At 38.2% G+C, this 25686-nt stretch overlaps 1 protein-coding gene across 3 annotated transcripts in view; it reads left to right on the forward strand.

Moving 5' to 3' along the window:
* Pwwp2a (PWWP domain containing 2A) overlaps positions 1 to 19846 on the forward strand; it is a 37363-nt gene extending 17517 nt beyond the window's left edge. Inside the window, exons 2-4 of one of the 3 annotated variants that reach the window (XM_027938693.3) lie at positions 3545 to 4506; positions 15029 to 15148; positions 17578 to 19846. In XM_027938693.3, coding sequence (XP_027794494.1) covers positions 3545 to 4506; positions 15029 to 15148; positions 17578 to 17591 — 1096 coding nt within the window. In that variant the 3' untranslated portion in view covers positions 17592 to 19846. Of the gene's footprint in view, positions 1 to 3544; positions 6782 to 15028; positions 15149 to 17577 lie in introns of those variants that run through there. The other 2 variants (XM_027938694.3, XM_027938692.2) reach the window with 2 other exon arrangements.
* The last annotated feature ends 5840 nt before the right edge of the window (positions 19847 to 25686 follow it).

A 25686-nucleotide genomic window follows, 5' to 3' on the forward strand; every position in this document is an offset into this window, starting at 1 on the left:
TTTTTATCATAGCATGACCCTGAATTGATATCACAGCCAATGTCTCTATCCTCAGTTTGATAATGCTGTTCTAGATAGTTAAGTGATGTCCGTGTAAGGTTGGTGGCACAATTACTCATGATTACTGAGACGGAAAGATGATGTGTGATTCTACCTTTTCCCTTTTTTTTTTTTTGGGGGGGGGGACCTTTTATTATTATTTAAAAATATTTTTCTGCTTTGCTAGTCATTCACTATTCTGAGTTACCAGTTTGGGTCCTTTTTCTTTTTTTCATTTTAGTAGCCTCTAATTTCCATTCATCATTACGTAATTAAGTGCGTCCTCTGTTATTAGAAACACTTTGAGGGCTAAGGGTGTAGCTCAGTGATACAATGCTTATGTGTGAACACCTGGGTTCGATCTCTAGCATGGCATACAAAACCAAACAGAAAACACTTCATGTTTGAGTAGTTTATATGCTTATGGGGGAAAGGCAAAGAGAAAAACCAATCCAGGTGAGAACTATTAATGTTCTCATTGAATTCCACAGGATAAATAAATCAAGATTCCACAGCATTTTTTTTTGTACCTGGGATTTAACCTAGGGGTGCTTAACCACTGAGCTCTTTTTTATTTTTTATTTTGAGACAGGCTCCCACTAAGTTGGTTAGAACTTGCTAAGTTGCTGAGGCTGACTTTGAATTTGTGATCTTCCTGCATCAGCCTCCTGGGTTGTTGGGATTATAGGTGTGCATAACCACGTTCAGCTCACAGCTTTCTTGATATAACCAGCTTTAAAGTAATTAGCTGGGGTCGTGCTCACATTGAGAGTATGTATATATTTCTTTACATATTTTTACTTATTTTTTTGTAGTGCTGGGGATTAGTCCCAGGGCCTTGTGCATGCTAGGCAAGAACTCTACCACTAAGCTTCACCTTCAGCCCCCACATGAGGAATATAAATTCAAGATAGGAGGAGGGGGCTGAAAGCAGTGGCATATACTTGTAATCCTGCTAGAGAGACCAAGGCAGAAAGATCCGAATCTTGACGCCAGCCTGGGCAACATGAAACTGTGACTCACAATTAACTAAATAAATAAATTAATTTAAAATAGTACTGGGGGTAAATCTCAGTGGTATAGTGCCCTGGGTTTAATCCTCAATATGAATGGGTGGAGGGACATGTGAGGAGATTCCTAAACTCCACTGTTATAAAAATAATATAAAATTAATTTTGGCTAAGAAAAGTGGCTAATGTTTATTGACCTTGAACCCATTTTTTTGGGGGGAGAGGGTACTGGGAATTGAACCAAGAGGTACTAATACCACTGAGCTACATCCCCACTTTTTCTATATTTTTAATTTTGAAATAGGGTCTTGCTAAGTTGTCCAGGCTGGCTTTGAACTTTCATTCTTCCTGCTTCAGCCTCCTGAGTCCCCGGGATTACAGGTTTGCCCAGCATACCTGTATCTATATTGTCATTTTAAAAAAATATGTAAGAACATCTGTATGTAGAAAAGGTTAAATGCTCAATCAGTGAGTCAGGAAGCAAGCAGTTATCAGATGCTATGCTAGATTAAAAAGCAACTTTCTACAAAGTCAAATACAGTTGAGGAGAGTGTCTTTCCATTTTGAACTAGCCCAGACCCACACTTGTAATACTGTAGGTGAAAAAAATGCTTTTCTTTTCTTTCTTTCTTTCTTTTTTTTTTTTTTTTTTATGGTTTGTAAGTATTTGCTGTTAATTTGTTGGTTTGAGGTAGCCAAGACTCTTCTAAAGACTTTTCAGAAGAAAAATATTAAAATTGATACCTGCTCTGTGTTGGCTCTGTTTAAATCCCTGCCCTAGTTGTGTTACTCAGTTTCATGAATTTGTTTTCAACAAAGGAATTCTGAACCTTTTTGGGAGCATGAGAACATATTTTTAAGACTCTGAGTGCCAGACTTCAAAAAAAAAAACAGACATATATAACATTTGCATCTAATTGGAGGGATTCTGCCTCACTCACTACCTGAAGCCAGTCTAAGAACTGTTGCCTTATAGGACTGGCATTAGAATCATATTATTAGGTACTGTTTGATTCAGTCAGTGCTTAAAATTAACATGTTTATATATATGCTAAAATTTTTGGTAGTGTGATTTAAATTTTATGAGAAGGCAACCGAGTATGGCCAGTTTAAAGGTCAGGTTCTTGATAATTGAGCCCAGGCAAATTAAACCACAGTTATTTCTAGGTCTACGTGAGAAGGAAATTTATTGACTCCAGTTTATTTGAAGCTGATAATTGTGAAGATTTTGTATTCTGGACCACTGCTTTGAAAATTGAGTGTCTAGGGGTTGGGGTTGTAGCTCGGTGTTAGAGCGCTTGGCTAGCATGTGTGAGGCTCTGGGTTTGATCCTTAGCACCCCATAAAAATGAATACATAAAGGTATTGTTCATCTACAGCTAAACAAGAATAAAAATAAAGGGTCTGGATTAACTAGTATTAATACAAATGAAATAGACAAGAGTAGAAAAAAAGAATAAAGCAAACATTGTGTATCACATAAGGTTCAGTATTTGCTGAAACTTTTACTTAAGTGTGTATATTTATGTATGTATACAATGTACACATGTATGCATGTGTAAATAATTTCTATATTGGGTTACAATCTGAAAATATCTGCTGATGGAGTAAGTATATGATTTTAAAAAAGCTTGAAAGCCACAAGTTGTGTACCTGTCTGCTTTGAAATTCCTTTGAGTATTTGAGTTCTTGGTAGTTTTGTGTTTGGGAGGTTGGAATTGTAGGCTTAAAAGAGTTAGGAGATAAGAATAAAGGAGCAACTTTTTTGTTTTTTGACCCTTTAATGATTCACCAATAAAGGTGAAACTAGATTTTACTTTTTTAGTATTTTTGAGTAGTTAAGAATGGATTTACTTTGTAAATCTTTTGAAAAAACTGTTAACCAGAGGAAGATATATATTTATGTTACAAAGTCCTATTTGTAAGTATTTGAAGATGTTGTATGTAGTTCAGTGAATATAACACATGACATTGGATATCAGGTTGTTTGATAGTACATCCTTTTTAATTCAACACTGGAAAGGTCCATTTTAAGTGAAGTCAGCTATTCTATTGTCGCTTAGGGCAATCATTTGGAGTATTTCTGTTTATACCTAAAATGTAGGACCAAAGAAATGGAGGTTTTTGCTGGGTGTGGTGGCGCATGCCTGTAATCCCAGTGGATTGGGAGGCTGAGTCAGGAGGATCTCGGGTTCAAAACCAGCCTCAGCAAAAGTGAGGTGCTGAGCAACTCCGTGAGACCCTGTCTCTAAATAAAGTACAAAATAGGGCCGAGGACGTGGCTTAGTGGTCAGGTACCCCTGAGTTTAATCCCCGGTACCCAAAAAAGCAGAATTGGAGGGTGGAAGGGGGTAGTCAGTAGATTTTTGTTTTGTTTTATTTAAATATGAAATAGTTATAAGGAATAGTCATAAATAAACATGAAAGCTGTTTACATTTAAGCATTAAATTATAAATGTCAACTTACTGGATTCTTTCTTTCTTTTCTTTCAAAGGTTTGGGCCCCATGGGATCCCTGTGACAGTATTTCCTAAAAGGGAATATAAGGATAAACCGGAAGCCAGGCAGCTCCAAAGTAATACATTCCAAGAAGGGACAGAAGTCAAGGGTGAAGTGAATGGTGCTGTTCCCAACGATCCTTCTGTCCCACCTCCTGAGCTGAGTTTGGCTGAAAGCCTGTGGACTTCCAAACCACCACCTCTCTTCCATGAAGGAGCACCTTATCCTCCCCCTTTGTTTATCAGGGACACATATAACCAATCAATACCTCAGCCTCCTCCTCGGAAAATTAAGCGACCCAAACGAAAAATGTACCGGGAAGAACCCACTTCAATAATGAATGCTATTAAACTACGACCCAGACAAGTCCTCTGCGATAAGTGTAAAAACAGTGTTGTTGCTGAAAAAAAGGAAATTAGAAAAGGTAGTAGTGCAAGTGACTCTTCTAAATATGAAGATAAAAAACGGAGAAATGAAAGTGTAGCTACTGTGAACAAAAAACTGAAAACTGACCATAAAGTGGATGGGAAAAACCAAAATGAAAGCCAGAGAAGAAATGCTGTGGTTAAGGTTTCAAATATTGCTCACAGCAGAGGCAGAGTAGTCAAAGTTTCTGCTCAGGCAAATACGTCAAAAGCTCAGTTAAGTACTAAAAAAGTGCTCCAGAGTAAGAACATGGATCATGCAAAAGCTCGGGAAGTATTGAAAATTGCCAAAGAAAAGGCACAGAAGAAGCAAAGTGAAACCTCTACTTCCAAAAATACACATTCAAAAGTCCATTTCACTCGTCGATACCAGAATCCTAGCTCAGGTTCCCTTCCACCCCGGGTTCGTTTAAAACCACAGAGGTACAGGAATGAAGAAAATGACTCTTCTTTGAAGACAGGACTCGAGAAAATGCGGAGTGGCAAGATGGCACCCAAGCCCCAGTCTCGCTGCACCTCCACCCGCTCAGCAGGTGAGGCCCCTTCAGAAAATCAGAGTCCCTCAAAAGGCCCTGAAGAGGCCAGCAGTGGGGTTCAGGACACAAGTGAAGTGCCTGTACCTGGTGAGCAGGATGAACCACAGACACTGGGCAAAAAGGGCAGCAAAAGCAATATCTCTGTTTACATGACCCTAAATCACAAGAAATCTGACTCTTCCAGTGCTTCAGTGTGTAGCATTGATAGCACAGATGATTTGAAATCCTCCAACTCTGAGTGTAGCTCTTCTGAAAGCTTTGATTTTCCTCCAGGCAGTAGGCATGTACCTTCCACCTCCTCCACTTCCTCCTCTTCAAAGGAAGAGAAAAAGCTCAGTAATTCCTTGAAAATGAAAATCTTTTCCAAAAACGTCTCTAAATGCGTCACACCAGATGGCAGGACCATATGTGTAGGGGACATTGTTTGGGCCAAGATATATGGCTTCCCTTGGTGGCCAGCCCGTATTCTTACTATAACTGTGAGCCGGAAAGATAACGGCCTTTTAGTCCGACAGGAGGCCCGTATTTCGTGGTTTGGGTCTCCAACAACATCTTTCCTTGCTCTTTCGCAACTCTCCCCCTTTTTAGAAAACTTCCAGTCACGCTTTAATAAGAAGAGAAAGGGCCTGTATCGCAAGGCTATCACAGAGGCGGCTAAGGCTGCCAAGCAGCTGACCCCTGAAGTGCGGGCTCTGTTGACACAGTTTGAAACGTGAACATGGACAGTAAGGTAGGCAAGAACCCTTGGAAGGCACCACAGATTTTCTAGTCTAGCTAGGAATAATTTCTACAAAATAGCTTGGCCAAATTGGAGAGAAAAATTGCACTCAGTTGGCTGACTTTTTATACTTACCTTATAGCCATTTTTAGACTGAGAAGCTTAAACTGAACATGCAATCAAATTTTGTCTTCAGGAAGTGAGATTTTAGCAGTATTTTCCAATTTTGAAATCTAAAAACATCCCAAGGCATAGAAGCCATAGCCTCAACTGAAACTGAATTTTTTCAGGGACTGTTAATTGCTATTTGTACTATCACTGTATATATATCTTCACATATATATAACATTGCCTGTCACTATGTGACATAGGTTGCGTATTTGGGATTTAGTAAGGGCTGGTGACCTGGGGGCACATTGTGGATATTTAATGACTACTTTTTTAAACTAAAGAAAATTAGTCTTTCTATGTTCATAATGGTATAAAAGTTTTGATATTTGGGTGTTTGACAAACTGAGATGCTTGCTTTGACAAACTGAATGCTTGCTATTCAGTAACATGCTGGGGAAATAGCCCAGTATTTGGGATTAAAACTGTCAAGACTGGACAGGTTTGAGTCATTGTTCTCCTTTGTGCAGTGGGGATATAACAGACTTTCAAGCTTCTGGTTTGGGAGCTTAGATAGGTTTGGTTTTGGATATGTAAATAGTTGATTGCGAAATTTGGTCAGATTTCTCCTGACTGGCTGTTCCTAAATTCTTAGGATACGTCCCAGTAAATTACACTTTGTGAATTAATTGTCAAATGTGTAATTGTTGCATTTTGGATGTACCTAATTTGATAATTAAAAAAAATTTCCATTTAAGGTATCTGTTTGCAGGTCAGAAAATGAGAAAATGTAATTGTGTAATGCTCTGAAATGTAAAAAAAAAAAAAAAAAAAAATACAAACAAGAAAACAAAACCAAAAAAATCTGTAAATAAAATCGACTAAATCCAAATTATTTGTGTGTGTTTCTCAAAAAGCTTTGAAATATTTCAAGATGGTTTGCCCTATCAGGGAATACATTATCTGAGAATAGGTGAAATTCAGATAAGAGATCAATCAGTACACTCTTAATGTGAGGTTTTATAGTCTGGAGGTCTGATGTGCTTCTAGATTTGATACTCCCCTCCCACCAAGTTCTCAAATGTATAGGTTTTAATATTTTCCTTTTTAGCCGTAATATTTCACTACATGGTTAGTTTCTAAGGAAATAGAACCAGTCTCATTTGGGGATTAGAACCAGTCTCTTTTCTGTTTGATCTTCTGCCTCAGGTGCCACTGCTTTTTGCTGGTAACTTACTTAGCTTGCTATTTTTCTAAATGTTCTATCTGTCCCTGAGATTTGATCTCTTATTTTGCAGTTTTAGCTTTGTACTGTTAGTGAAAATATATATCTGATTGCCTGTGAAGGCAAGTTTATCCCGACATTTTAAAAGTTGCTTGTAAGAGTTGCGTATAAATTTTAAGTGTGATATAATTTCAATTCAACACTTTTAGATACTTGAACCTTTAAAAGGGCAATTTTTCATGTATTTCTAAATAATCCAGTTTGAAATGTGTCAATTCAACACTTTTGGAAACTTGAACCTTTGAAAGGGCAATTTTTCATGTATTTCTAAATAATCCAGTTTTGAAATGTGTTAGTTACTATGAAATTAATAATGATTAATAGAGATTGGAGATCTATAGTCTCCTGTCAGCTTCCTTAAGGTCATGAACTTCTTTGATTCAGTACCAATTTCTGCAAAAGCAAGTAGAATTTCTTCTGGGGAATTTTAGTCAATGCTTTTTGATTCTAATAAACACACAATTAAAAAGATTTCACTTTAAAAACATATTCTTTCCTGCAAACAGAAACAACTACTGTAGAATTTTTTTATTATAACAGGTTGAAGGAAGTTCACAGTGTTGGAGAGGTTATAAAAATTATCTTTAAATATTTTTTGAGTATCAGATTATTGAACTTTTTCATTCAGGTATTTTTAAACGTTTGAATATAAAGACAAATTTAAACAAAAGTCACTTAAAGTATGTTATCTTAAGGCTTTGTAATGAACTGGGTTTTATCAGAATAGTGATTTTGAAAGTGGATATTGCTAATACAGTCAGGTACTTTGACAAATATGCTTTTGTGGCTTAAACCATATTTGGTTTGTTTCAGAAGCCATGGGGAAAAAGAAAAAACTCATGATTGTAGAGTACAAAACTAACATTCACTTTTGTAGTTTATACTATTGAGGAAAAGGTTGAGGCATAATAACAAATGTACATGATCTAGTTATGTCAAATAATCCCTCGATTTAAATTTACAGTCTGGTGTGTTTCACTATACCTCTCAGTAGGGAGGGACAAGTTTTAGAGAATTCCTGTAATCTTAAAATATATATTCTAAACACTAATAATCCAATAGCTGATTATTAAAGTGTTGTATTCAAATAGAAATGTCTTAGATGAATCCAACCAGTATCTACTGCAGATAGAGGTAGAGTTGAATTGGATAATTATAGCCATTTTTGCATTTCTGTTAGAAGTGCTAAAGGTGCTTTTTAAATGGAGATAATCCAACTGGATATTTTTTCTCTTTAAATAGAGAAAAAGTAGGGTTACATCAAGTTTCTAGTGGTTTAAGAGAAGTGGCCAAAACAAAGGATAAGCAAGGGGAGAAACACAGTGAAATCAGATCTTTGAAAACTCAAAAATCATCAAAAATTGAAAGCATCAGATTTTTTCCCCCCTTTTTTTCCTGAAACTTATAGACCAGAAAGCTTCCTGGTAATTTTGAAGGGACATCTGCTCAACTCTCATTTACAGATGTGGAACCAGAAATGTAAAAGATGGGGAAACTAGGATTCACTAGTCTGTATGTCCTTAAGTGACTTTGATGGGAAAAATTTCTAAGTAGATAGTAATTGTAGCTCAGTACTAAGTATATGAATAGATAGGAATTTAGAGATGATACTTACTGTAGGCAAAGAACATGGAACCATATTAAAATCAACCATATTACATATCTTCATTTGTGGGTTTGGGCTTCTAAATTACAAACTATTAAATTGAATTTCAGCTGGGTGTCATGGTATGTGCTTATTATCCCAGCTACTTGGAAGGGTGAAGCAGGAGAATTGCAAGTTTTGAGGCCATCCTAGGCACTTTAGTGAGACCCTATTGTGAAAAGGGCTAGAGATGTAGCCCATTGGTAGATCACTTATATAGCATACGAAAAAAGGTTCTGGATTCAGTCCCTAGTACTGCAAGAAAAAAGAAAGAGAAACTGAATTTCACCTCTATATAGAGAGGCTGTACCTTCTTGAAATTAATTATGTTGAAAGGAGCATAGATATTTAAAAGATTGCAAGGTGGCCAGTTTGCCTTTTTACTGAATAACTGAATAGGGAATTGCAAATAAAAAATCTGTAATTTGGATTTAAAATTAAGTTTTTCTATTTTAAGTTGTGAATGTTCTATGATTTGTGCTGCATTGGTTCCATTTGTTATTACTTTTAGCAGACTAGCAAATTTCTAGAGAAGTCAATAATATTTTAACTCAAGGATTTATGTCCAGTGATGGCCCCCAATAGGGAATTTGACTGAACGAAGACCCATTTTCTAAGTTAGGGGAAATCAGGTTTTGCTTTGGGACTGTACTAATTATACCTGTTAAGACAATATCTATTAGAAATGCCTAATACAGGAACTCAGAATTAGGTGGGGCCATCCAACTGCCAGGAGAAGGTAAACAGCTAAGCTGTATTGATCTTACCTGATCTAAGTAATGAGGCTCTTCATATTCTGCTTTTGTGTACACTTAATTGTGTTCCTTCTTCAAGCTTGCATTGAATTGAAAAGTGGAAGCATTTGCAGTTTGCATTTCTGTTGTTATTCTGAATAAGAAATAGGAAGTTTAAAGTTATAGTGATATAGATGATTTATATTTTAGTTTTGTAAGGTATCTTTATACCATGGATAACTGACACTAAGATTGAAATGACTCTTTGTTTGATCTTCACTCAAGTAAAAAACAATATTTTATCATTTTACTTTTTGCAGTTATAGGTATGGAACCCGGGTTCTTACCCTGAGCTTATTCTCCCAGCCAAGACTTAACATTTATATAGATCCAAACAGATTTTCCTTGTTGGATCAAGTAGAAATAGTGTTTTAATAAAGCATTGCAGTTTTTTGGTATTTAAAAAATTGTGCTTAAATAGGCATAATGTAAAATTTACCATTGAACTCAGGAGCACTCAACCACTGAGCCATCCCCAACCCTGTTTTGTATTTTATTTACAGTCAGGGTCTCACTGAGTTGCTTCGTGTCTCCCTTTTTGCTGAGGCTGGCTTTGAACTCGGGATCCTCCTGCCTCAGCCTCCTGAGCAGCTGGGATTACAGGCATACGCCACCATGCCTGACTCTAAATTTACCAACTTAAAATCAATTTTCATTGTACAGTTTTATGGTATGATATATATTCACATTGTTGTGCAACCATCACATCAGTAATTTTTTTTTTTTGTACTGGAAATTGAACCCTGGGGACTTTACAACTGAGCAACATCCTTAGCCCTTTTTATTTTTTAATTTTGTGACAGGGTTTTCCTGTTCCCCAGGCTGGCCTTGAACTTAATGATCCTTCTGCTTCATCCTCCCAAGTAGCTGGGATCACACACCTGGCTTTTGATAGAATCTTTAAATTTGCAGTAATATTGTTCTAGAGGGTATTGGAAATTAAGTCATAGGACTCACCCGTTTTCTGGGGAGGTCAGCGCTGTAATTGGATTAAGCTACTGGTAGTGCCAGCCTTCCAGGATTCATTCCTGGTCCACTTGTAGCCCTGTGCAAGGAAATGTTGCCCCAAGTGCTAATGGTGCCCCACTTTCAAAACTACATCTTGGTAGAATTTCTAGGTGAATAAATGTGATTGCATCTACCTATCAGGAGTAGGTTTTAATTAAAACGGTCCCCTTCCAGTAATAAGGACAATTATTGGACAATTTTTATGAATGTGGAAATAAGTTATTAGTAATTAAATTAGATTACTAGCCCATCATACTTTTGTCATATTCATTATTCATATACTGCTTTCTTTAATTTATTCACTTCCCCCTTTGTATGTGAGTAGTTAATAGAAAACAAATAATGCCTTGCCATGCATAATGTTTAACTTTAATAAAGTTCTGTGATCATCTTTTGTACCACAATTTCATAGGAGATACTGAATTAATTTTTATATTGAAATCCAGCTTGGGATGGATTGAGTCAAATTTCAGTGATTTTTTTTTTTTTTTTAATCCCTGAAATATCTAATTGCTGAAGCTTAATTTTTTCATATAGATTTCAGCATTATTCTGTGAGGAGGGGTAAAGATGAGATATTGTAAACTCAAAAGTCAATCATCAAATACTGAATTTCTGAGTCAGTTTCATTTTTCAATTGAAAAACATAGGTGGCTATAATGGATGTTGTCTGACTTAGTGGGCCTTCTTTTATTGAGTTCACCTTTTCTTTTTTTTCTTTTTTTAATTTTTATTGTTGGTTGTTCAAAACCTTACATAGTTCTTGATATATCATATTTCACACTTTGATTCAAGTGGGTTATGAACTCCCATTTTTACCCCGTATACAGATTGCAGAATCACATCAGTTACACATCCATTGATTTACATATTGCCATACTAGTGTCTGTTGTATTCTGCTGCCTTTCTTATCCTCTACTATCCCCCCTCCCCTCCCCTCCCCTCCCCTCTTCTCTCTCTACCCCCTCTACTGTCGTCATTCATTTCTCCCCCTTGTATTTTTTTTCCCTTTCCCCTCACTTCCTCTTGTATGTAATTTTGTATAACCCTGAGGGTCTCCTTCCATTTCCATGCAATTTCCCTTCTCTCTCCCTTTCCCTCCCACCTCTCGTCCCTGTTTAATGTTAATCTTCTTCTCATGCTCTTCGTCCCTACTCTGTTCTTAGTTACTCTCCTTATATCAAAGAAGACATTTGGCATTTGTTTTTTAGGGATTGGCTAGCTTCACTTAGCATAATCTGCTCTAATGCCATCCATTTCCCTGCAAATTCTATGATTTTGTCATTTTTTAATGCAGAGTAATACTCCATTGTGTATAAATGCCACATTTTTTTTTATCCATTCGTCTATTGAAGGGCATCTAGGTTGGTTCCACAGTCTTGCTATTGGAGTTCACCTTTTCTTTGTAAAACAATTTCATAAAGCTTTGATGTTGAAAACAGGCCATTCTCAAAACTTAGTTTAAACATGAATTAAATATTTTTCTTCAAATTCCCAATTATTTGGTAAGGTCTCTTAAATAAATTGAAAACAATTGTCATTTAAATATAGAACTTTTCCTTATAGAATGTGACAGTTGCCACTTTATGTTGCTTAGAAATCTGACTCTTAATCAGAAACCATGATTAAAACTCATGGTCATTCTGTACTGGTGTCGGTATCAAGAAGCAAAAACAAGTACTCCTTAGCTGAAGTGTTAGGTTTTTATGATCACACACCACCTCCCCGCCTTTTTTTGAAAATTAAAAACCTTGTCTTTATAATAATTCATAGCAAGTTTTAGCAAGAGTGTCTTTTCCTTTTTTTAAAAAAACTATTTAACATAGTTTTGTTACACTCAGTGCGTCCTGCTCAGTTCTTTCAGCCCAGAGATTCACTTAAAAGCTGTTGAAAACCCTAGGAGTATAGTTTTTCCCCACAGGTAAAATATATTAGAAGTTTTTGGTTGCCTGAGGAGAGTGTTTTTGTAGAAATATGGGAGTGTCATCCAGCTGATTGTAAGATATACAAGCGGGTCCTTATGAGTATACGATTTGCCAGTGATGCAGGTAAGCTGGAGCATTATCAGTTTTGCATCAGTAGCGTGTGGTAGCAGGCTTTTATTGAGCAAAGAATCATCTCTTTCACTTTTTAGATATGTGGTCGAAAGTACAAGCTTCTGAGCCTGATAGCATAGATTCACAACTTGACAAGTCAGGCAAGTTACCTCAGTATCATCATCTGTGAAATGGCAGAATAATAGTAACTCTTCTTAAGGTAATGGTGAGAATTTAGATATTTAAAGCACTAGAGAAGTGCCTGGCACAAGACCTACATAAGTACTTCCTATCATTAACACCATCTTTGTGTAAATGGCAGAGAAATTTCATTCTGATGGTTTTTGATAACTATTTTTTGTGACATACATTCATTTTAAATGAAAAAAATGTTATTTAGGTTTCAATAATCAGTGTGATTATTCCAGTCATCACGGTATGATTATTCACAGATTTCTAGAAGTAGCATGAACTCACTGATTTTAACTGGCATTTGAGGAGGGTAGGTAGGTTGGAGGTCACAGGACACCATGATGAAAACTCCTATTTAACTCACATTAGCATATTTTTACTCTTCATGTAACATACTTCACTCATGTATGTAACTCCCATTTCCACTCTGTGGCAAGCACAGGGCGTGGCGTGATTAGAAATGATCATCTACTTATGTATGGATAGGATATGTACTAACAACTGATCACCACCTCCCATGGCCTGTACCTCCCAAATCCTTCCCCTGGCTCTGAGAAGACTGAGCTCCTTGCATGAAGCTCCTGTCAGAGCTTGACAATGACAAAGGTGTTAGAACCACAAAGCTATACCTGTCAGATTTTAAGTAACTGTGGATTTGCACAGATGTTGTGTTCCCTTGGGACCTTGGCATTTTGTTATTTTAATGTTTTGGTGAGCAGTAAGCAGTGGATATTAATTTGAAAAAATTGCGTGGCTACTGGTTTGATTGAGAAGGAAGCTGTTTCCCTTCCCAGGAGGGATATACTTAACATTTCAAGGCCAAGATTTATGTTTCATGGCCCTATTTTCCAAAGGATAGTCATTTTTACCCATGATTCATTTTTGAGATGTTGTTGATTACAAACCTATGATTTCTCCCAGTTTAGATTTTAGCAAGGAATTTTGCAGGGAGTGGCGCATCTAGGTGTGAGTCCTGGTGTGCTGGGAAGAACTATGTGCAGTTTGTCCAAAACTAGAAAAATAACTGGTTAGAAAAAGAGCACTAAGGCTAGAAAACCAGAATGTCTTGTAAAATGAGGTACTATTTATTCATTTCCGGTTCTTCTGTGTTGCATCCCCTTGTATTAAAATCTATATTGAGTGTTTAGTGAACTAATAGGTACATGTGTATAATCTTAATCGTTGAGTTTTCAATGCTGGACTTTGCACTGAGAGCATGACCTCTTCTACTTCCTTCTTTCACTCCAAAAGGGGGACTGACTGTTGACACCCTGTTCTGATTTGTGCCTTTAGATCTCTGCTGCCTCCCAGGAATAGGGCCTTCGCAGCAGCTTTCTCTTAAAGGACCAAATGAGGAACTTCCAGGGAAATCGCACCTTCCAGGGGGGTATCCCTCCTTTCACTGCGTCACAGCCAGGCTCCCTGGCTCTTCCTAACGCAGATCCTGCATGGTGATGAATTTCTAAAGAGAACATGGAGACCCTGGAAGCATTGAAGGGAAACTCACGTTAAATATTAGCACCAGACTCACAAGCCAGGCGCTGTGGAGGGGACTGGCATATTGATATTTTATATAGCATTCCAGGAGCTTGCCAAAGAGGAAATATATAGGAGAAGATGAGATAGATCATTCTTTGATGTATCTTAGCTCCCTGCTTTAGAATCAAAAAACAGATTCTTTAGAATGATTGTTGGAACCTAACAGAAGTTTTACTTAGGGACAGTTTCCAAAGAGAAGTCCTCTAGTGCATTCAGATTCCTTTTTCTTGCATGATTACTGGGTTATAGTATATTTAATTTTTCCCTTGCAAAATAACCTCATTATTAAACCTCATTTAAAAATTGTTTTCATCTAGATTAAAACTCAGAGATAATTATATTTAAACCTTAGGTATATACAGGATTTTTCCTTTTCAATGTCAGAAAGCCCTTTTAAAAAACTTTTTTTATCATATGTGACTGCTTCTGATTAGAATCTTAAAACTATCTAAATCAGTGACCCTTGAGTTGAGTACACTGAAGTGACAGGTGAATTAATTCTTATTTGTACTTAATCTAGGGAAGAGGAGGTAAGCAAACAAGCAAATATGTTAAATGAAAGCTTAAAAGACCAGTCCTTCATTGGAATTATGCTTAGTATTTGGAGTCTCTGTTGTGAAAGCCTGAGGTTTAACTCATCATAACTGCTATTTTTCAACCAGTTATCACCTCATAAATGTTAGGTCCTGAGTAGTATGCAAGGTGGTCATCCCTGTGGAAGGAAAAGGGGCTTAAGATGATGGATGGTCTTCTGGAAACAGGTCTTCAGAGTTTGTGAATGATGTGATACGAGGGAGGATACTGCAGACCTTGTTGAAGATCAGAATTGCCCCAACCCTAGGCTAGGGTTAGCAGTTACTTTTTTGGGGTCAGGAACATTAAATGTGAGTCCCCTTTTGCTTCTAAGTTTTCTTGGAGGGCAGCATAGTTATGTACCCCTGGCATTTTGCTGCTGCTTGGACTTGAGCTGGAGTGTGCCCCCTCCTGGCCGAGGCTAGTGCGTCTGCTCGGCTCTCAAGTCTTGTAGTATCAAAGCTTCGCATTCTGTGAAGCCAGCAGTTTATCCAGAATACATTCATTATGAAAATTCAACTGAATTTTGGTCTTATTTTTAAATTATTTTTTTTTGTAAAATAGATGAAAAAGAACTCAAATGACTGCTCTATTTTTGTTAACTTGGTTTTTTCTACCATAGGTCTCAACAAATGGCAGCTATTACATCAGACAGTGACGAGTCCTGCTGCTCCCTTACAGTGTCTGACAGACCACTGTGGATTCAGACTGGGAGCATTGAAGTTAACAGTGAAACGGGCAGGTCTGTCTGTTTGAAGCCCTGCCACGAAGTGAAGAGGGCATCATGTCATCACTTAATCATTCCTGAAGTAGACTAGGCTAGATTTCAAAGAATTCATTAGTCCTTTTTCTTTAGTTTTCATTGACCTTGATAGCTGGATGTACTTCATGTAGGTGATAGCTTTAATGAGTGAAAATAACTTTTAATTGATTCTACCTGCTGTGATGAAGAAGCAGAGCTTCCTGTGAGTTTCCATAAATTGAGCACAGTTTCTTGTAGGATGGTAGCAGTTGGGAGTTTCTTTGAAGAATTATATCAAATAGCTGCGTATCCATGAAAATCAAGTACTGGGTTTCTTCATTTTTTTCCCTATTTCAATCTTTGTCACTTTTATATTCATGTCTTTAATTTCCTATGAGTGATTGCTTCTTCCTGTATACATAAGTATGAATACACACACACACACACACACACACAATGTTGAATTCATCTCAGAACCATTGTCATTTACATAAGGTAAGAATTCCAGGGGTGGTAAAATACTGAAATGTAGTTATAATCTATTTCCATAAGCTTTTATTGATTTCCTAGATGATGCCTGAATGGCTTATTTTGGACTCTTATTTGGTAGGAAAAGTTCAGGGATTTTTGTGTTGTTGCTATGCTCCTTTTGAATTTATGATCTTTTATTACTTTCTTAATGTAAGTAGTAAGTATTTAGCCTTTCTTTTGGGGTAGGGGCAGCGCTGTTAACCTGGTATTTTTGCAGCTACTGAAGAGCTAAATAGTTGCAAATGAGTTATAATTTGCAAGCTGTGTCAGAAGGGCATGTTTTAGATCAGAGACTGGTTGAATTTGGGACTCATCTGTAATGGTGGTAGCTACCTTACAGTGATCTCTTGAGGGAACAGTGGTTTCGGTTTTCTGCCCCTCTCATAGGAATCCTTGGCTTTCCTTCTCTGATCTTAACTGAACTTGAGGAGGCCTCAGGAAGATCAGTCAGGTTTTGAGACTCAAAAATAGAAGGAAATGGAATCATATGTGGCATTGACCCTTTTTTCTCTCAAAAAAGTTTTATGTGAGTCTAAATCTGTGAGGATTGTGATCATATAAGCTGGATCTCTTACTTTTAGAAAGTAAAAACTTTTCTTAACGTGGAATTATAAAACTTAATCATTCTTTTTCTTCAGAAGCGAGGACTGCCTCCGCCTTTCATATTGATGTGTGCATTATTTATGGCTACAAGTCATTTTTCATTGTTTGTAAAGAAATGTGATAGGATGTCCTGTGGAATTTATCTTATAGGCCTTGATCCACTAAGCAGATGAAGCACGACAACACTGGGAAGTTAACATAAAGTCAAGTGTTCTGTTAAATAATACCACAGGAAAGTCGCCTACTTTGTTTGGAAGTAAACATTGAGAAGGATGGGGTGGTTTCATTTTTCCTTTTTTGCATTGTTTGTGTGTTATTATTTCACCAAAATACCATATCTCTGGTTTAAAAATGCATTTGACAAAAAACAAACAAGTAAACAAACTCATGTTTCTTTCCATGGATCGCTTCTTCTGGAGTTCAAACTTTCATTGGCACTTAAGCTCCCACATTGAGAGAAGCTCCCATTGATTATAGAGGGTTTCAGTGGGATTCTTACTACTTTGTGATATTAGGAGGTTGGTAATGTTGGGCATTGGTCATGCTACTTGGCAGTAATTTTTATAAGCCTTGCTCTCTGTAAGCACATGCTTGAGTCCTGTTTTTTGTTGGAGCTGTGGTGAAGTAAGCTTTGTCAGTAATCAAGTTTGCTGGTGTAATAAGGGACACTGTGGTCTAACCAGTGTACCTCAGTTGTCTTCCAGTATCAAAATGGTACTCTTGATGCCTTCTGATGTGCTGTGTCTACCTCTGGGGAGGCACCCTCCACTCCCCTCTTATTTACTGTGTGCACATGTGCAAACAGGGTGATCTTCAGTTGATTTTTCAGTAGACTGGTTCTATTATATAAATTTTGCTTCCTAAGACTGTAGGCTCTCTTGTGCTAGAGAAGGCTCGTGTTTCCCAGTAGTCCATACCAGCTATGCTGACTTCTTATTACCTTGGTATGTCAACATAAAGAACAAAGTTAAAATTTCCCTGTCAGTAGGCAAATATTCATGAACATGTATATATATATATATATATATAAAGACTCAAGTGCAGAATGATTATGTGAAGATGGCAGCATTTAACTTGTGTTGGAATTTGGCCACATAAACTTCAGAAATAACAAATGCTTCTGGTTTAGAATGGCAGTAAGTTTTTTTCCTCAAAAAAATGGTCAAGTTTAACTAATTTAAAAGAAAAAGTCCCATAAATCTATATAGGGCTTAATTTAAACAAGGACTTCTTTATTTCTTATATAATTACCTGTGCTTAACTACATTTTCTTCCTTTTCTTTACTATATTTCAGCACAAAGACATTAGCAGGCTGCTGGTTTCATGGACCTGTACCACAATGACAGAGAACATCAGAGCATCAGGACTGAATGAAATTGGAGATTTTTAAAGCTGCACTAAGAAGTAAATGTTAAGGCAGTGGTTAAACCCAAAAGTCTATAAAGGGGCACTTGCATTATAATAAACTGAAGAAAAGGTATTAGGGAATATTTTCTAAAACTACTGCAATAAATTATGCATGAGATGAGGAGAAAGTGATGTGAATACACGTAAGAACTCACTTGAATCTTACATATGGAGAATCACTGACAATAACTTCCTTAGAATGTGAAGTTCTTATCAGTACAGTCTGGACAGGCCTAAAGGGCACGGGATGATGTAGAAATGCTGAATTATTTTTCATACCTAAACTTCGTGCTTGCTCCAAGGCTTATGTTAATCAGTTCAGATATGAGCAATGGTATTTCTAGAATGGTTCTTATGAAACAGCAATAGTCTCGTGCTAAGGCCAATGTCTCCTTCAGGGTGCCAGTGGAAACAAGAGGAAAGATTATCTAACATCCCTCTGGAGGGATGGCAAAGTGCCCCACTCCACAAACAAATTTGGATCATTTCTTTCTTTAATAAAGCAGGGCTGTATTATCTTGAATACATGTTTGCTTGTTAGAACATATTAAGGTGTATTTATTTGCCACTAGTATTTAACATTTTGTGCACATTTTCATAACTACATGCTTATCTTTTCATATTTTGACTCCAAGTGGATAGTCTAGTGTTGACCTTGGAGTGAAAATGTATACTCCAAGAGCTAGTTCTTAATTTACTGAGCTGGAAAAAGTTTTATTCTTGTCTCTGTCCTTATTGATTTTATCTTGTTCAGAAGAGGTAACAACATCTGAATTTTGATGTAGACCTCTTTACAGAGAGCCCCTCCATCTAATTGCAAGAAATTCTCACAGGTGTCAGGTAGGACTTGGCCCTGGGGGATGAGTGGCCAGAAGAGATCCATAAAGATAGCTTGAACTTTCTGTGCATGGAACACGAATTCTTAGTAGAGACCATAATTTCTTTCTTTGATAAGTACATATTATGAAAAACTTTAATTTTTCTTTTTTAATGAATGGAGAAAACATGAGAAAATCAGATGGACCTGTTAGTACTACATTTTTAAGGCATTTTATATTTGATGGTGCCGTACTTTTAATAAAAAAAACTGAAGTTTTTTAGTGGCAATACTGATTTATTTTTTAAATCAGAAAGATTATTCCATATTGGTTACTTGTTAAAAAAAAAAAAAAGAAAGAAAAAAAATGCCAAAAAAAAAAAAAAAACCCCACAAATTCATTTGAAGCAACATAATAGATAGCTGAGCACTTGGCTCAGGTGTTCTAACTTTCCGTGATCTTACTGTATAGGTTTGGAATTACCTAATGACCACATGCTCAGGATTGATAAAATGTTCTAGGTGAAAGTTTTAGAATATTTAATTTATCTGACTGATTGTTTTTTACAACTCAAGAAAACATGCAGTCTTGAGCCTTGTGAGCTTAATACAAATCCTAATTACATTGCAAGTAATTAAAAGTGTTGACTGCATCCTACAGTTGTCTTTTTGGAAGATTCAGTATTATGAAGTCATTATATATCTTATCAAATTGGAAAAAGTCAGCTCAGGAACTATAGCAGCAGGAAATTCTAAAGATGACAGGTACTATCAGGTGCCCTACTCTAGATGGCCCAAGGGTGATGGCATGGGTCATCTTGGCCTTTCAGATACCTAACACCAGCAGTACCTTTTAGGCTCATTTCAAGAACCAGATGACTCCCAAGCCTTGGTGGGATTACACGTGGATTGTATAATGAGGATTTTAAACTAAGCTTTAGGATTCTTTGTGTAGAGTAATGGGAATGACCAAGAAGTAATAATATAAAGGCAAAATAAATGGGAGAGATCGAGTTTTAAGTATCTAAATATTTTTTCTCATAATAAATTCTCAAAGATGTTTTGTTGCAAACTAGATTTTCATTTTTTAAAAAATGAAACTTGGTGGTATTTAAAATCTAGACCATGTTGTGACATCACTTATATTGCTTTAGTTGCTTAATATTTAAGCTTTGCTTCATGCTACCTTTTGTCTGTATTTCAAATCTTCACAAGCCTATTTCATTTTGTAGACTTGAATGACAAAAATTGTTTCTCATCTTAAGTATGCTCAGAGTTAAATGTTGAAGAATGTTGTGTAACACTTATCCAATAAAGTCTTTGATTTTTTTAAAATTTAGTTATTTAAAAACTTTTACTTTGTAGGGGTTAGTTTTTTTTTTAAGAGTTAGTTTTACAGGATTATCATTTTTATCTATTGAAATTCAGTCATTCTTTGTACTTCAGGAAGCTGTTCAGCAATATTTCTTTTTTTGTTCTTTTTTTTTTTTTTTTTTTTTTTTTTTTGATATTGGGGATTGAACCTAACAGTGCTTTACCAACTAAGCTACATTCCCAGCCCTTTTTATTTTGAGACAGGCCTCATTAAATTGCTGAGGGCCTTGCTTGCTAAGTTGCTGAGGCTGGTCTTGAACTTTTGATCCCCCTGCCTCTGCCTCCAAGCCACTGGGAGTTCAGATAAGTGCCACAGTGCCCAGCATATAGGGTAGCAACATACTTAAGAACATACTTAAGAACAGTCTGAGGCTTCTGATCACTAGGAGACTTCATGGAGTTCTTTATAACTAAGGATAAGGAAGGTGAAATAGTTTAGTTAGGACCCTGTGTACAATTCAACTACTTTTTTGATGGAAATAACATATCCTTCTGAGTTGGATATAATTAAACAGCCACTGAGGTTTGTCTGGTTTTGTTGTAACATTAAGGCATCCTAACCTCATGATGAATGGCTGCTTCTTTAAAAGCCCACCATATCCGACAGGAGGTCAAACATTTGATTTGAGAACCTGAAACACTTAGTTGTTAGGGAAAAAAGTAGCCTTTTCAAATCCACCAGACAAGTGAGATTTTTCAGGACTGACCCAGAATCTTAGGTCAGTATGTCCTGCCCACCCTTTTTCCATTTCTGTAAAACAATCCTTTAGAAGGCTGTTATTCCAGAGTATACATAGTAATCTTTCCTCTCATTCTCCCATTTCAGTTTATCTAAAGGAGTATAAAAAGGAGGCCACTGGAATCTGCTCTGTTAATACCCTTTTTCTCAAGTTTCTCACTAACAAAAATGGAACTAGAGACAACAAGAGAAGTTAAGCCACATGCTTGCTTACCAGGGAAGGCCTACCTGAGACCATTCCTGAGCAGGTACATGTGTGTAGGGATAGACACCTCCTACAAGGTACAGGGAACAAGCGAGGAAACACATGGTACAACCTGAAATATTGATGTTGGTCTTTAGATAAAGAAGTGTAACTTCTGAGCCATACCTTGGAATCATGTATAGGTCACAAAAGTTCCTTCCTGTCATGGCAAATATTTTAGATAAAAATAAGCTGTTTTCTTATTTTTATATCCAATACCTCATTTTTTCCTGTTTCATTTAGTGTTTATTAAGCACACTTTTATTTAGTGATGAGTGTTCTGCCAAATCTCTGCTTATTCAGAATGACAGTTTATGGCCTTAACATTAATGACTCCTCCTTTGCTTTGGTGTTCAGAAGGTAATGAATTGGGTGAAAGAGATGATGATTCAGGAATACTGTGCCAGAGGAAGAACTGGCCAGGTCAGTGACTGGGTCATTAAAAGTTGAGAATACTTCTAGGATTAGCCCATTCATTATTTCCTTGTGAGGCAAGTTTGTAGAAACAATTTTCTGAAGTAAAGGAGGGATGGCAAATTTGTGATATGAAAGGGTCCTTTTATCAGTGACTTTCCTGGCCACAAAGTCACACGGAACTTACTGGCCAGAATTGGGTGTGGAAGTTCAGTCTCACCAACCAAGCTCTTCAGTTCCTATTCAGTCAAGGTTCAAGATGCTGGGGAGACATCAGGGAATTTTGTAGTTATGTGAACTACGTTCAGTATTTTAACTGCTGCAGATCCTGAGAAGACAGCTCAAATTTTCCAAGTAAGGTACACTATAACATCAGTGTGAAGTGTCACAAGGAAAAAGGGTAGTGTGACAGTTATTACCCCAGAAAAAGCATGCTCAGGCCTTCAGTGAGACAGCAATGGCTGTGATCTTTCACATGCTTGAATGTTAGACCTGCAGAAAACAAGGCAGGCAGAAAAGCTTTGCAGGAACTGTTTTCTCTGCTGCCAACTTCACCAATGGCAGAATCCAGCTTAAGTGTCACACTGCCCTAGAAAACTGTCAGGCCTTTTCTCCCAATCAAGTGCATGAGGCAAAGCTGTAAATGGCATACTATTTTGGAGCAGTCAGAACACCCCTACAAAACAGCTTGATGTGCCACATCATGGCCTCCCCAAACCTTCCCCCTTCAGTGTTTAAATACTGCTTTCCTTACCTCGCTCTGTTCCCTCACTTGTCACCCTGGGGGCTCCTGTAGCTCCCTGAACAGTTTTGGGCTTAGAATTTCTGACTGACTGGAAGCTGCATGCTTGTGTGCTGGGGTGGCATGTGGCAGCTGCTGTGTGAACCAGATGGACATCTGGTGGCCAGCAGTCTGGCATTCCACCCCACGCAAGACAGTAAGACTCTAGGATCTCTGGGTCCAGCTCTTCATTTGGAACCCAAAAGACATGTTCCCTTCACCTCCATCATACTGACAGGCCGCTAAGCCCCAGTGCCTGGTGACAGTTCCCATTTTGTCAGGTCATACTCTAGTGAGAACTAGCACAGGGACTAATAGGAACAAAGACTAGCTGACACTGACTGAGTCACTGCCACAAATTAGTACTGTGGGCTGCCATGGCAGTGAGGCAGCAGGTCCTGCTGTCCCATAAGCAGGAAATGTGAGCTGCTTATTTCCCCTGGAGTGAAGGGAAAAAGAAAGGAAGCCTTGGTCTGGCGGGTGGAACTTTGTATGACGGAGCTTTACTTCCAGCTTGCAGATCTCAGGGGGGTTGGAAAATAGAACATTTTATTTTTTAATTATAGAAAATCTAAATGTATTAAACAAAACAAAACAAAACATAAAACTAACCCACTGTGTTCCCATCCCTAGCTTTGACAAGTACCAACTTGTGGTGAGGAAGATGGAATTTTTGTTGTGGCACTGGGGATTGAACCCAGGGCACTATACCACTGAGCTACACCCCCAGCCCTTTTGTAAGCAGGGTCTTGTTAAATTGCCCAGGCTGACCTCAAACTTGCTGTCCTGCCTGCCTTGAAGATTGAAATTTTTGATGCTTTGAAATATAAAAACTGGGACATACTCACTAGTTTTCATACAATAGCTTTCTCTTTCTTTGCCCCTTGAATGGTTTTAAGCAGTCTTTCGGATGCACTAAGCTTTGTTTAGCCCTGCCTCTTGGGCTGGCTGGTCCCAAGTAATCAATTTTTCATTACCAGGAGTATTAACAGACTCAGTCTGGTGTGGGCTCAAGACAGCTCTATACTCTGCAGAAGGAAGTGATGGGAAATGCTCACCTCTTTTCCCTCTACACCTCGCAACTGTATAGTTCACTGAAGGCACAGATCTTCCAGCCACTTCTGGTGGAATGTGCACAAACTTCCCTTTTCAAGGAAAGCCAAGTGATAGGATTCAGCTTGTCAGGCCTCGTACAGAGGCTGAAAAGGACTGCAAACATTGGTCAAGTACAGATAGGAGTTAATACAGAAAGAGTTTAAGGCCTTAAAAAATAAGGGAGGAGAGAGTAGGCAGGGAAGAGGGGAAGTGATCAGAGAGCAGAAGGAAGGGACATAGAGCCAGGGCTGGCAGTTGCCACTGGGCTGCAGACTCACAGGACGCATCTGAACTGGGACAGCTCCACTGAGCTTCAGCAGCTCCTTGGGCAGGCTTAGAAGAAAGCACTGTTAACAGGAAATGGAAAGGGCTTGTCACCGATCTGTGTGGATTCTCAGACTGCAGTCTAGTCTCGAGATTTTTTTGGACTCTTCCCTTTATCTTCCTCAAGGAAATTAAAGTCACCATTGACCTGCAAAGCTGCCTCAGCAGCCCTCTTTTTTGGTCTCCTATCATGGTCTTCCCCTTTAACATTCCAAGTCCTGCTAAGCTGGTTGCAGGGACAGGATTTGCAGGCCTGATTAGCTCTTAGGACCATACACCTGCAAAAATATATCTTTATTTTTTAATACCTATTGCCAGCTCTCTATGCCACTGTCGATTGGGACAGTAAGATGCCCCTAAAACAACCATGTCTGGTCTTCCTTAAATCCCCTATGTTCTAGCTTGCAGCTGTGTGACATGCTGCTCACCAGTGGTCTTGGAGGCCAGTTCAGACTCAAGGAGCAGCAGAAACAACCACAGGCCAGACAACATTTCCTAAAGCAGTTCCCCTACCTTTATCGACACCAGATGTAGTAAGGACAGCTTTGCATTGTGCCTATTGACTATCCGAGCAATTCTGCAGGGACAGCATGTGAAATCTGGCATTTTGCAGAATCTCAGATACAGGCCCAGTGGTGATGTGGCTAAGGTCATTAGCCAAGGAGGCTCAGCCACTCCCTAGCCTCTGCATCCGGACATGGTGTAGAGTTCTTCACTTAAAACTACAGTTACCTGTTAAGTGAGAAGATGTGGCATTGTAGGGGGAGAGGGATAAGGAGCAAAAGGTTAAAAACAAATACAACTGATCAAGCCAGCTGTGCTTGTGAGAGAAGGGAAGCACATGTGGCATGTTACAGAAGAGACTGGAATTTTTGTTTGTTCTGGGGATGAACCTAGGGGCACTTTACCTCTTAGGCTGGGCTTGAACTTGAGATCCTCCTGCCTCAGCTTTCTCAATTCTGGGATTACAGGTTTGTGCCACTGTATCTGGCGCAAAAAAAACATTTTTCAAAACAGGCACTGAATAAAGCACAAGAATCTGAAGAATTCTGCATATTGATGGTTGTCACATTGAGACCATGTCTTGTTCCAGTTCCAATAGACCAAGTTTCCAGTGGAATGTAGGTGCTGGTGCTAAGAGTATGGCCATTCCCTTCTAGGAACTCACTGTCTACTTAGCATGGCAGTAGACAGGGAAACAACAGATCATAGTATTTATTTTATTTATTTTTTTTAAAGAGAGAGAGAGAGAGAGAATTTTTTAATATTTTATTTTTTAGTTTTCGGTGGACACAACATCTTTGTTTGTACGTGGTGCTGAGGATTGAACCCAGGCCGCACGCATGCCAGGTGAGCGCGCTACTGCTCGAGCCACATCCCCAGCCCCAGATCATAGTATTTTAAAGAATGTTTTATAGAGTCCTCAAAGCAATTCTAAAAGGAGATCCAAAGTTATTTTGATTTATTGCAATACTGTATGAATAAGAATATATACCATGCTACAGTGTGATGACCTTAGGAGTAAACTCTGGAGGCTGAGGGTACAGCTCTGCGATAGAGCATGTGCTTAGCACGTGTGAGGCCCTGGGTTCAGTTCCCAGCACCAGAAAAAGTGAACTCTGCTCTACCTTTTTTGGTTGGGCATCACAGAATGTTAAAATCATACATTTTAGCAGAATAGGCAAATATAGGCACCTTCTTCCCTATTTTTGCATTCTTTCACAACTTTTTTATGGTCAAGCATTTTCTTCTAGATTTCGGAAGCAGGTAGGTGCTGGACAAAAACCGCCTTGGCTTGAGCAAACTCACGCCTATTGAGATCCCTTCCTTTTCTTTCCAGATGCACTGCCTGGCCCACTCCCTGGAAGCCTGCAAGGTTGGCTTGGCCTGGCACTCTGTTAAGATTTCAGTGTGGTGGTGGAGGGAGCTTGCCTAAGAGCAAGGCCTCCACACCCTGAGGCAATGGCAGGCCCTGGCATCTCTTAACTAAGCAAACTGTCCATTTCCTGCTCATTGGAGGTAGGGATGGTCTTTCAGTAGTCTCCACCATCTAGCTCCAAAGTCCTAGTAATCACAAAGCAATTCTCAAAATGCAGTTCAAGGTTCCCGAGGCATTCCTGAGACCCTCTCAGGTGCCCGTGGGGTCAAAACTATCTTTGTAATGTTGGGGGTTATGTGCTCTCTTCACTGTCAATCTGTCATGAGCAT

Source organism: Marmota flaviventris, chromosome 5 (genome assembly GCF_047511675.1).
Source record: "Marmota flaviventris isolate mMarFla1 chromosome 5, mMarFla1.hap1, whole genome shotgun sequence".
NCBI classification, from domain to species: Eukaryota; Metazoa; Chordata; class Mammalia; order Rodentia; family Sciuridae; genus Marmota; species Marmota flaviventris.